This window comes from Argopecten irradians, chromosome 6, assembly GCF_041381155.1.
Source record: "Argopecten irradians isolate NY chromosome 6, Ai_NY, whole genome shotgun sequence".
NCBI classification, from domain to species: domain Eukaryota; kingdom Metazoa; phylum Mollusca; class Bivalvia; order Pectinida; family Pectinidae; genus Argopecten; species Argopecten irradians.
Window position 1 is genome coordinate 43,986,035 of NC_091139.1, and position 12,381 is coordinate 43,998,415.

The 12,381-nt window shown below is 37.4% G+C and overlaps 1 protein-coding gene across 1 annotated transcript; it reads right to left on the reverse strand.

Moving 5' to 3' along the window:
* Positions 1-913: 913 nt before the first annotated feature.
* On the reverse strand, positions 914-7,790 carry LOC138326002 (bile salt-activated lipase-like). The gene is made up of 2 exons (XM_069272076.1): positions 6,264-7,790; positions 914-5,647 (listed from the first exon to the last, which is right to left on the reverse strand). The coding sequence occupies exons 1-2, from the start codon at positions 7,766-7,768 to the stop codon at positions 5,464-5,466; spliced, it is 1,689 nt and encodes a 562-aa protein (XP_069128177.1). The 5' UTR covers positions 7,769-7,790; the 3' UTR covers positions 914-5,463.
* Positions 7,791-12,381: the final 4,591 nt, after the last annotated feature.

Genomic DNA, 12,381 nt, shown 5'->3' on the forward strand with positions numbered 1-12,381 from the left:
CATGTGGCATACGGTAATAGCAGAGCGTAATTCTGTTTTCAATATCGATCTAACTGTGTTTATCACATTGCATGTTTATATACTTTAGGGATAGCTCCCGTGTACCCGCGGTCTGATAACAAACTTATAACTATAGATAAATAAATGGCATGGTTTCCTGGTTTCCCATAATGTGAGGGGACTTTATTTCTGACTATTAGCATTAGCTGTTGGCGAGTCCTAGAACAGTTACATGAAAGCATCAGTGCCCTTATCTGTTTCTTATCTTGCATGTTACATTGCAATTCATTATCATTGTAAAGACTTCCTTTTTTACAAAACATATCATGTTATTTACAACTCCTAGCTTTGACTAAACGCTCAGTTCAATGTCTGATTGTCCCAAACAGATACGGAAATGTTTTGATTGATAATAATGTTTAAAGGCCCAGTTCCGGCTACATCCAATTAAGCTTCGGTCATTTTAAAAGGTTGAGGAAGAGAGGTTTTTAAGAAAACAAAAACTTTATTTGTATTTAGATCAAGACTATCAAAACAGAAACCAACAACCAAAAAGCAATTCTACAGATAGGTCATAAAAAATTTTCTTTTGAATATTTTTTTATTTCATCATAAAATTGTGCACGCCACCTTAATTGCTGTCGACAAAAAGAAATCTGTTTTACTCTCCTTGTAACCGCTTCACCTAACGTGGTAATGTTTGTGTTTTGTTCGACACACACTTGAATCTAAACGGTTAGGAAGAAAACCTATATAGGTAACGTCTGAAGTCTAATCTCTTTGACATTGTCTTTGATTTAAATTAAAGCCTTAAAATGCATGTGGCCCTGTAGGTAGGGCGTTAAAATTGTACCTGCTGCCCCTTTTGCATGATCGTAAAAGGCGACTAAATTTAGGTTCTTATCTTTTCTTTTCTTACTAACTAACTTTCTTCTTCCTAAGGTCTTCCTTGACACGGCCTCACATTTGGCCTTTTGTTGAGAGCTCGCCCTTGTGAGGTAGAATCTGGGTTCTGTTCCCTGGCCGAGACACGCCAAAGTCTATTAAAGTGGTAGTTTTTGCCCCTGCTTAGCGCTCAGCTGCAGGGAGTAGGACGACTGGTTCGCCGATTGTCAGTATAATGTGACCGGATGAGGTGTGTTGCTTGGTGTCTTCAGCTACATGCTTCAGTGATATAACACTATAAAAAGGGCAATAGTTCCACGATACAAGAAGACACAACACGAACATACTACTGTCTCCCGAAACATACACCTTGCACTCCACACACGCTTCACATCACAAACATTGGAGGCCGTCCTTACATGACCCTGGCTGTTAATATGACGTTAATTAATCAACCAACCATCCAAAAACTAAAAAAACTAGAGGCCCATGGGCCTTAGCGGTCACCTGATATCAGATACAGAATGAAACAAAGACATGCATATAAACACTATATATTTGCCCATCAGGCCCTTGAAGTCAGTCAGTGATTTTATAAATTTGACTTTTTAATCTGTGAAGATTATTTGGTTACATCAAATCTGTGAATTCAGAAGTAAGATTTTGAAATGTTATCCATTTTGACCCCTTTTGGCCCCACCCCTCTGGCCCCTGGGGGTCAGCCAGGACCAATTTGGATATGATGTTAAAATGCTATCTCAGGCTAATAATTCTAACCCAGATTGACTAATTTCCTATGAAAACTAAGCAAATAATGTTCCTAAATGTGTTTTTCCTATATAAACTATAGTAAACTTGACCCCCTCCCCAGAAGGGAAACATGAGACCCCAGGGTAATATTATTCACAATTTTTGTAAAGGACTTTAAGACCTTTCCATCTATGCAGAGTATTTGATTCTACCAGTTCCAGAATTTCAGAAAAAGATTTTTGAAGTTTTAGCCTATTTGACCCGTTTTGGCCCCGCCCCTAAGGCCCCTGGGGATCAGTCATGGAAAATTTGGTAATAAGATTCAATGGCCATCACATAGGGATAATTCTGACAACAATTGACTAGAAATTTCCTATTATAATGACTAAATAATGCTCAAAAATGTGTTTTCCCTACATAAACTACAGTAAACTTAACCCCCTCCCCAGGGGGAAACCTGAGACCCAAGGGTGATGTAATTCACAATTTTCATAAAACACCTTAAGACCTGTCCATCTATGAAGAGTATTTGATTCTACCATTTCCAGTATTTAAGAAGAAGATTTTTAAAGTTTTAGCCTATTTGCCCTTTTTGGCCCCACACCTCTGCCCCGAGGGGGTTGACCAGGACCAACATAGATATAATATTAAAAGATTATCTCAGGCTAATAATTCTAAACTCATTTCCTATGAAAATTGAGCAAAAAAATGCTCATAAATGTGTTTTCTCTATATAAGCTATAGTAAACTTGACCCCCTCCCCAGGGGGAAACATGAGACCCCAGGGTCATATAATTCACAATTTTCATAAAACACCTTAAGACCTTTCCATCTATGAAGAGTATGTGATTCTATCAGTTCCAGATTTTCAGAAGAAGATTTTTGAAATTATAGCCTATTTGACCCCTTTTGACCCCGCCCCTAAGGCCCCTGGGGATCAGTCATGGAAAATTGGTTAATAGGATTCAATGGCCATCTCATACTGATAATTCTGACAATATTTGACTCATTTCCTATTACAAATGATCAAAAATACTCAAAAATGTGTTTTCCCTATATAAACTATAGTAAACTTAACCCCCTCCCCAGGGGGAAACCTGAGACCCCAGGGTCATATAATTCACAATTTTTGTAAAGGACCTTAGGACCTTTCTATCTATGAAGAGTATTTAATTCCATCACATCTGTGAGTGGAGAAGAAGATTTTTGAAATTTTAGTCAATTTTACCCCTTTTGGCCCCTCCCATAGCTCCCTGGGGGGTGGGGACCATATAATTCACAATTTTGATTGGCCTTATGCCTTAGAAGGTTTGTGCAAAATTTCATTGAAATTGCTTCAGCGGTTTTGGAGAAGAAGTCGAAAATGTAAATTGTTTACGGACATACGACGCACGACGCACGACGGACGACGGACGACGCACGACGCACGACGACGGACAAAAGGCGATTAGAATAGGTCACTTGAGACTTCGTCTCAGGTGACCTAAAAAATGCAAGCATCAACTATAGCATACCATTCAGCATAACGTGAGTAGGACGACGCCATCGAGTTTCCACTATCCAGTAGTCATCGACTTTATCCTTAAAGATAAACTCTGCTGAAAAAACATCCTTTGGGTAATTTTTTTTCGTTATACATGTATATAGATTTCGGAAACGGAGGCTCATACAATAGTTGAATATGAAAGAAATATCATGTTTTTGTTTTTTGATATTGAGTAGTTGTAAATCAAAGATGACTAGTTGACGTAATATGTCATTCTGCCTGGTTTAATGTCCTATTAATAGCCAGGGTCATGTAAGGACGGCCTCCCATGTATGTAGTGTGAAGCGTGTATAAAGTGCGAGGTGCGTGTTTTGGGAGACTGTGGTATGGTCGTGTTGTGTCTTCATGTATAGTGGAACTGTTGCCCTTGTTATAGTGCTATATCACTCATGCATACCGCCGAAGACGCCAAGCAACACACCTCACGCGGTCACATTATACTGACAACGGACGAAACAGTCGTCCCACTCCCTGTATGCTGAGCGCCAAGCAGGAGCAGAAACCTCTTTTATAGACTTTGGTGTGTCTCGGCAAGGGAACACAACCCAGAGCCTTCCTCACAGGGGCGAACGCTCAAATCAAGGCCAAAAGTGAGGCGATGCCAAAGGGTGCATTTAGGAAAGATAAAGTCAGTTAGGATGAAGAGAAAAGATGAGATCCTAAATTTAGTCGCCTTTTACGATCATGCAATAGGGGCAGCAGGTACAATTCCAACGCCCTAACTGCAGGGCCAAGGCTAAAGCACTATCTATAAACTGGGTTGTCTGATCAGGATGAATGTTCGAAGAATTGACAAAGTATCAGTTACATACCAGCAATTCATTATATTTATCCACAATAGCAGTATATGTTATCCATACCCAATAAGTGAAGACTACAGTAAAATACTTTATTTTCATAATTTTTGACAGATTTCATTTTAAGGCTTTGTACAAAAATTTCTGATAACTAACTTTTTTGATAACTTGCAACATAAAAGAAAAACTATTGTTCTTTTTAACACAGGCATATCAAAGCTTCATCACAATATCTGTTATTTTTGTCAAATAATTAAAAAAAAAATCCTCACTAAATACTCCACAAATATCAATTCTACTCCAAATTTTTAATTTGTCTACATATACTTTATTTTCAATAAACCAAGGAGAGTGATCACATATTTATATAATTCAATATTGAATTACGTGATTAAAAAAATAACAGTGGTTTAATAGTACATGATTAATATGACCCATGAGTAATTATAAATAGTACATATAAAAATAGCTTTAGTGTGTGACGACTGATGGTTATAGTCTGATCACTGTCAACACTTTATATTCCCTGTTAACACGCGACCAATACGGATTACATCGTATGTCCTCACTCCATTCAGGGAAATATGATTAAATTTCACACAAAATCAAATCACTTCTACAGATGGCAGATAGATAGTCCTATTCTGTGTGATAAAAAAATTAATGCATTCGTTTCAGATTACAGATATCAAAACAGAAGCATCCATTAAGAGATGAAAATATTTGAATATCAACTTACACTATCTCAATATACAAATATAACTGTTTGTTGGTACCTTAGATACTGTCATACTTGATAAAAAATAAGTTCAGTGTACGGCACGAAAGGATAACAACAACTAATGGAGTACCTATTTACACGTGTGCTCGATTGGTTTGAATGATCTTTAATGTCAAATGTTACAAAAACACGGACCAACACTAAAAAAAATAACCAACTGTCGAAATCTCCATTTAAATGTATAACAGTAAAAAATATTTAAAGCACTCTAGATGAAACTATAAGCTTACTAAGAATTTGACAAAACACACTGGTACACGTGATGAAGGATAGTATAAGGGTCTAGTATGTAATCACCGGAAGGGTATCAATAAAACTGTCATGTACTGTCACATTGTGGTATTACCATCTAATGTCATGGCCATGTTGTGGTCTGACCAGTTTATCTTATGGTATTGTCTGAACGTCGTTTCAAGTTTAAAGTGACAACTTATATAAAAGGCATTACACACTGTGGTCTGATCACCACAAACGTTGACCTATCGCTAGGTAGTATGACACCGCGACTCGTGCTCGAAAAAGCACGCGTTTCCATTCATTATAAAGCCAAATGCAAAATTTTGTTTGACGGGTGGCGATCCGTCTATCCTGTGTTAGAAATTAAAATCACTGAGAAGAGTTTATTTATATAAAACATCACCCAATATACATTGTAGTTGATCACCCAACAAAATGAATACTAAAGAAAATGTTACTTTTGACAACTATTTTCCAATTATGATACCATTGGAATCCATATGTACGATTCTGGGTAGTCTATTTAACCATACATTCACCCTAGGTCCGTATAGATTCTTTTTCTGTGTGGTGACAGTGTCCAGACTACAGTACTTCCGGTTTACTGCGTCATAACTTTCCCACACCGGTACGTCATCCGAGTTAGGATTTCTAAAACAAAAATGGAATGTATGTTATCAATAACACTTTCAAACCGTTAATTAAACCCAATCAGAAATAAAATAGATAATTGTGTGATATTGCTTATAACCATACCGTGATAATGTATATAGAAATTTTGGGAGACTTCGTGAAGTAACTTATTTTGTATTTGCCTATTACATAGTTATCTCCCCTGGCAAGTATATATTAATTGTGACGTCATGTGTTTGGGAGCGTAACATCATATTAATCGGAGAAAACGACGCGAATTGGACTCACAAAATAATGATGTAACATACCTATCCGCAATGGAGCTAACTCTGTGATATACAAAGACGGAATAGTGCCACGTCACTGAAGCATACTGCTGAGACACCATGTACTACTATATAGCGAATTAAAATAATCCGTAAATAAAGCAACTATTAAGTATATAATATCGACAACGAATAAACTAGTCGGCGCGCTACCTTAATGATAATCGCTGAGCAGGAGTATAAAGCCACCGGACATCATATAAAGCATTTTGTCAGATTAACGAACTTGAAATGAAATTCCAGACACTAAGTGAGAGATTGGAGGTGGGTGTCGCGCAGAACTTGGAACGACGTTGAAAAAACCTTACCCAGTTTTAGCAAAGTTTGTCCAGTATTTTAGAATAGTTCTTTGTAAATTAGCATCGTTATCAGGTACATTGATGGAGCTGTTAGTCTGATAGTCATAGACTTCAAACAAATAGTAAAGCTCCGCTCCATGAGCCGAACCATTCTGCCACCAAGGGGGATAACTCTGTGTCAATATTGGGTCTGGTATTGGCCGCTTGAATACGAATTGATAGGAACTGCTTTCATTGTTTCCCTCTGAATGGTCTTTAAGGATCTTTGCTGTCGGGGTATAATAGAGTGAGTCGGCGTATGCCTCCAATGCTAGTTGCGCCTGCCTTGGTCGATCTGTTGCGCCGTACAGTGTACACAATATGTTTTCCGCTGGCATACTATTGATGTCTTTTTCGAAGTAAGCGTTCAGCAAGGCAGGGCCTATATCGTTACAAAAGAAGTTAGGAGGAATGCCAATGGATATGTTGAAGCTATTGTCTTTTGCGATCGATGGTAAAGAGTCTAGGAAAATAGAACCTTCTGTATCTACATTTCCTGTGATGAAGTCTAGTGACCGAAAGAACCGGTAACTCTGAGAGCTCTTGTTTTGAAGTAATACTTTTGGAGGCAGATGCAGAAAATCTCCGTCAACTACAGGTCCCACCAATAAGTCGAACTGGAGCTTCCCTCCGCTTCTTTCTCCGATAATAGTATTTTGAGCCTGTAGTAACTTGTCAGATGGTATGTTGCGCATACATTCGGCATAGGAGGATGTACTTACACAGCCTAATCTTCTGCCTATATCTGTTGCATATTTATACGCACTTTGCCATATCGCATAGTGTCCTTCCGCTACCCCGCTATGCGCAATAACTCGATGAAACAGTCCTTTGTTTTGCGGGTACATCGATTGTAATGAAACGCTGAAACCGCCAGCAGACTGACCGAATAAAGTGACTGAATTAGGGTTTCCGCCAAACCTGGTGATATGAGCGTGTACCCATTCTAGTGCGAGGCGCTGGTCCCAGAGACCGTAGTTTCCTGGCAAGCCTAGATCAGGGTTAGCTAGAAATCCGAATACACCCAGTCTGTAATTGATTGTGACGACGATTGTGTCTCCTGCCAGGGCTAGATACGAACCATCATACAGCGTCGCCTGCCCTACCACGAAGCCTCCTCCAAACACAAATACCATCACAGACCTGTTAGCGCTGAGTGCAAGAGTCCTGGGGACGTAGATGTTGAGTGACAGACAATCTTCGGATTGGTTCGAGTTAGGTACATATCTATCTAAGACAGAGTGTTGCTGCATACACGAAGGTCCGAATCTTGTACCGTCCAGTAATCCAGCCCATCCTCTATGTGCAACAGGTTTCTTAAATCGCAGGCTGCCGATTGGTGGTTCGGCGAATGGAATATCCCGGAATTGGTAAACGGCTTCACCTTTGATCATTTCGATTAGTCCTTGTATATCTCCGAGTTCAGTGTGAACGCGGGCCTGTTCATAACCACTGGTAACTAAGGTAACTACCATTATCACAACCAGTCCAGATAGCCCCATCATCTGTAACGATATAAAATATAGATTTATTAGTTTAACGTCCTATTAACAGCCAGGGTCACGTGCCAGGTTTGTTGGTGGAGAAAAACCACCGATCAGCAGTGAGTACCTGGCAACTGCCCCACATGGGATTCAAATCCGCATCCCAGAGGTGGGGGCTGTGGTTATGTGTCAGTACATCTTAACCACTCGGTCACCTTGGCCCCTGTAAGATACAGAATTGTTAATAAAACAGTAGGGTTATGTAAACGTAGTAAGGGAATTGTGTTTCACCTCTTAACAGTTAAGGTATTTTAAAGACGGCCTCCCGTGTATGTGATGTTCTGTGTTTGTAGTTAGGAAGAAGAAAGTCAATTAGGAAGAACAGAAAAAATGAGATCCAACATTTAGTCGCCTTTTAAGATATTCACAAGAAGGCATTGAAATAATAAACATGGTATTAGAAATTCAAGGTGGATTTTACTTAGCTAGCTTTTGATTCCAAGTGCCTGAGGACAAGGATTTATAAGTCTCATATACGTCCTTGCTGAGGATGACCAGGAGGCGGAAAATTGCGAAAGATACTGTCATATTGATTTAAAATTCGCATATCCTACCTGCATGGCAAAATAGTAAAGTGTGGCATTGCATCGTAATCAAAACTTATTTGGTGGAAAGTACCTACTAGACATTTCTGATTAGGCATGGTGCTGTTAACTATTAATTCTCGTTAATGAATAATAATTATAAGGTACTTCAACTTTGTAAGACCTGTTAAAGACCCACTACCTTTCTGAAACGGCTTTAATTCTTAAAATTGGAATGTTACATCTTAGGATGACATCGATACATTTTTAAAGATATTATTGTTTTTAAGAAACTTTTAATTCTTGTTTCGGAGAGGTAGTGGGCCTTTAAACAATGTCGGTTCATTGACAGATCAAATTAATAAACCAAAAGGGTGTCTTCTACAAACTGATGACAAAGATCACGGGTATAATAAAAAAAACTATCACCTCGGGTACTATGACGTAAATCAATGGCGCTGTAGGTTAGAGATACGTTTTATCTGATTCAACATCTAATGGAATTTAAATTATTAATGTTTTATAACACCGTGAACGATGCTATCAAATCCAAACAGAATTAGTATATCAGTGAGTTGATCTTCATCCCGCAAACAAATATCGTATGTTCAATCAACTTTTATTATCTGAAATAGTAATTCACCGTCTACCATCTACATACATATATATGTAATCTATTTTTAGATCTCTAAATGTCTCTTTCATTTACATTCATAAAGAATGTGCTGATGGTCTGAATGTAGGCTTTAAAGAATAGAATCATTGGCGTTTCAATTGGTGCAAGCATTATTACTGAAATAAAGCACATGAAAACCACGAGGTGAAGTAATAAGAAGAATACCAATAGTCTGAACCAATTAAACATGAGTAACTATAAACACAGTAACAGACTTCTGAGAAAGGAGATTAGAACCAGGTGTTCCAACAGAGTAAGTTACACTTTCTAACAAGTATTGGGTGGTGAAAAAAAAACATACGCAAATAAAATGTCTTCCAATTTAACAAGAAAAGAGCAAACTAAATCATTGCAGGGTCAAACGTTTGAACTGAAATCTATATGCAATCAACAAAACATTTATACAAGTTAAATATAATACTGGCGGTAAAGATGATTTACTTTCATTGAGACTTTCGACATTAGCCGGTACTTGTTAAATACACTTAGGCATCCTCCTCCGCTTTCCTTTAGAGATTCCGTCAGCTGGATTCCCAGCCTTCTCCCTCCACTGGCCAAATATTACAAGACAGTTCTTGCAACAGTCTCTGTTCTCTCTTATTTTCCTTCTTTCATTCACAAACCATATGACGGTCAGTCAGTATGCTTTATATTTTGGGTTGTAGTTGGTCTAATTGGTCAAACCTGCCGATGAATCTTCTATTGATCTCTCTAATAACAAAGAGTTAGATCTCTGCGGCATCATTCTACTCTAGGGCGGCTTACGTTCCCTCGAAATGTGTCTTCGAGGTAGAAGGGACTTATCCTTAATAGACACCAGAAACGGCGGAGATCCTTGAGAAGAACAGTGGATCTACGACCAGTACGTAACAAATCTTCTATACTACGACGTGGGCGATAAGGTTTGGCTGAAAATGTCTGGAGCTTGGAGACATGTACATTGCTTAAGAGGATTCGACATTCACAGTCTCAAAATATTTTTACATATTAAAATATTACGCACAATCAAACCGACGTCACTATGACCTAAGAAAATAGATTCCATATAAAACAATCATCACAACTATTAAATACATACCATGAAGGTGTGACCTAGATTGTTCTCCGGTAATTCCACAGTAGACTTACATGTGAACAGATAAGCTATACCTGACTAAACGTCTGTTGATATTGTATATGATATTGCTGTAAAAACTTCTGTAAAGTTGAATATTACTAGGGATTTCTTTTAAGGTTTTTAGTACTAATGGCATTCTGCTTATAGGGTTGAATTGATTTTACATTTTCTGTGTACTGATTTACTTTTAACGACTTTGTTTCGACGTGTCAATTCTTTCACTCCTGCAAATCATCATGAACTGTTCCGGTGACAGAAATAGAAAAGTTCAATTATGTCGTCAAGGCGTAGTTATGCGTTAAAATAGATGTCCATGAAAATATGTTAAATTATAATAAAGCAACCATGCTAAAGACTGTGTCATAATGTGCTTTTTGTGATATTTAGTTATTGTTTTTCTTTGAACAGTATTGAAAAGAACATCATTGTTTGCTGATAATCAATTATAGGAAGATTTGAAGTTTTTGTGTCACTTCAGCGCGAGTTCAATTCGGAAACATGCAATTGCGCAATTTAGTACCCAACACCAGGGCCTTGGAACATGTGCAGTATTTGGACAGAATATATTGAGTTTGATAAAACATTCTCTTATATGCATTCTTGTGACCACAGATATGTCAAGACTCAAATTAGACATGTGTTTAAAGGACTGAAACTTCACTGGTGTTTTTCATGGAGAATATTTTAATACAATTCGCGTCTTTATAAGATACCTCTTTGTGTGGCTACGTCGATGTATCAAAGATGTCACCAGTGTATGTTGGTTTTCCATTGTCACACTGAAAACTGTCAATGTAAAAATGTGTATCGGGAAATTTACATTTATAAAGTGCATTCTGTATTTACAAACGACAAACAGAATGTGACATTAACATATACCGTCCTGGTGTGATCTAGAGATAGCCACGATCACAGCCAATGAACTGTCACTATCGAGATAACAGATAACAGCAATTAAATTAAGTTGTGTTAATAATTCGATGGATTCATTTGTATGACAAGCCAAAATACTTTTTATTCTATTAATTCCGATATCGGAATTATCGGAATTAAAAAAATTTCCGATATCGGAATTATATTTCTGATATCCGATATCGGAAATTCTAATTCCGTTATCGGAAATTCTATTTTTGATATTAGGAATTTGAAAATGATTTTCCATATCAGAAAATCTATTTCCGATATCAGAAATTAAAAGTAATTTCCAATATCAGAAATAGAATTTCCGATCCGATATCGACAATAGAATTTCCGATATCGGGTATTATAATTCCCCTTTTCGGAATTAGAATTTCCAATATCGGAAATTCAAAACAAAAAGTAACTTGGCTTGCCATACATTTGAGCGTCAAGTTTTACTTTGGTCTGTGAAGAAAAAATGACCTATATGTAGGTAGGTATATATAGGTACATTTCGAAAACGTCAAGATATTGCCACAAATTTTCCCATCTCAGAAATGGAAGCATTTCTTGCAATCAGAAACTGATTCAAAATCTAAAAATCTGTCATTGAATTTTGAATCAAATATATATCGCAGACGAAACTGAACATAAGCGATTTCGAATGAACGCGCTATGCCGGATATGAAACTTATCCTGTGTTGTCGATTTTTTTCTGTAATATTTCTATCTCTTATCGAAGGAAATAAAGGATGATGAGGATGATATGATGATGAGGATGATGATGATGTTGAGATAATGATGATGAGGATGATGATGAGGATGAGATGATGATGATGATGATAATGAGGAGGAGGAGATACTTACCGTAGTCCAAGTGCAATATTTTTTTTATACAATTAAGTGTCTAACCCAATTAAATATTCGATACTTTATTTTTACCAGGGCTGATTATCACGTACCGAAATGTGTCCATAGCATGTCGTCAACCATTCCTGGTGAAGTGTGAACCAGATAATTAACTCGAGAATCAACTTCAGCCGCGGACCTGACCTTAATTTACACCTAAATGAGAGTAGCCATCAACGCTGGATCTGATAGAAATATAAATATTTTACCACATAACCATGTCGGAAACGCGCATAAATTTATCTAGATCAACTACGTAATTTAAAACGCCTACAATGGTTTAAATCTGTTTCGATATCAGAAAATGCATATGTTTATTAGCATGTTCAATTAATTCGTATTTATTGTAAGTGTAATATAAGAATGGATGAAGTAGTGTATGACATTGATCGTGTGTATCTATAATTATACATTGTAT

Coding starts and splice junctions, on each gene's coding strand:
- LOC138326002 (XM_069272076.1), bottom strand. CDS start 7,768: ATGGTAGTTACCTTAGTTACCAGTGGTTATGAACAGGCCCGCGTTCAC. Junction 5,648..6,263: donor ACAAACTTTGCTAAAACTGG/GTAAGGTTTTTT, acceptor TTTTTGTTTTAG/AAATCCTAACTCGGATGACG.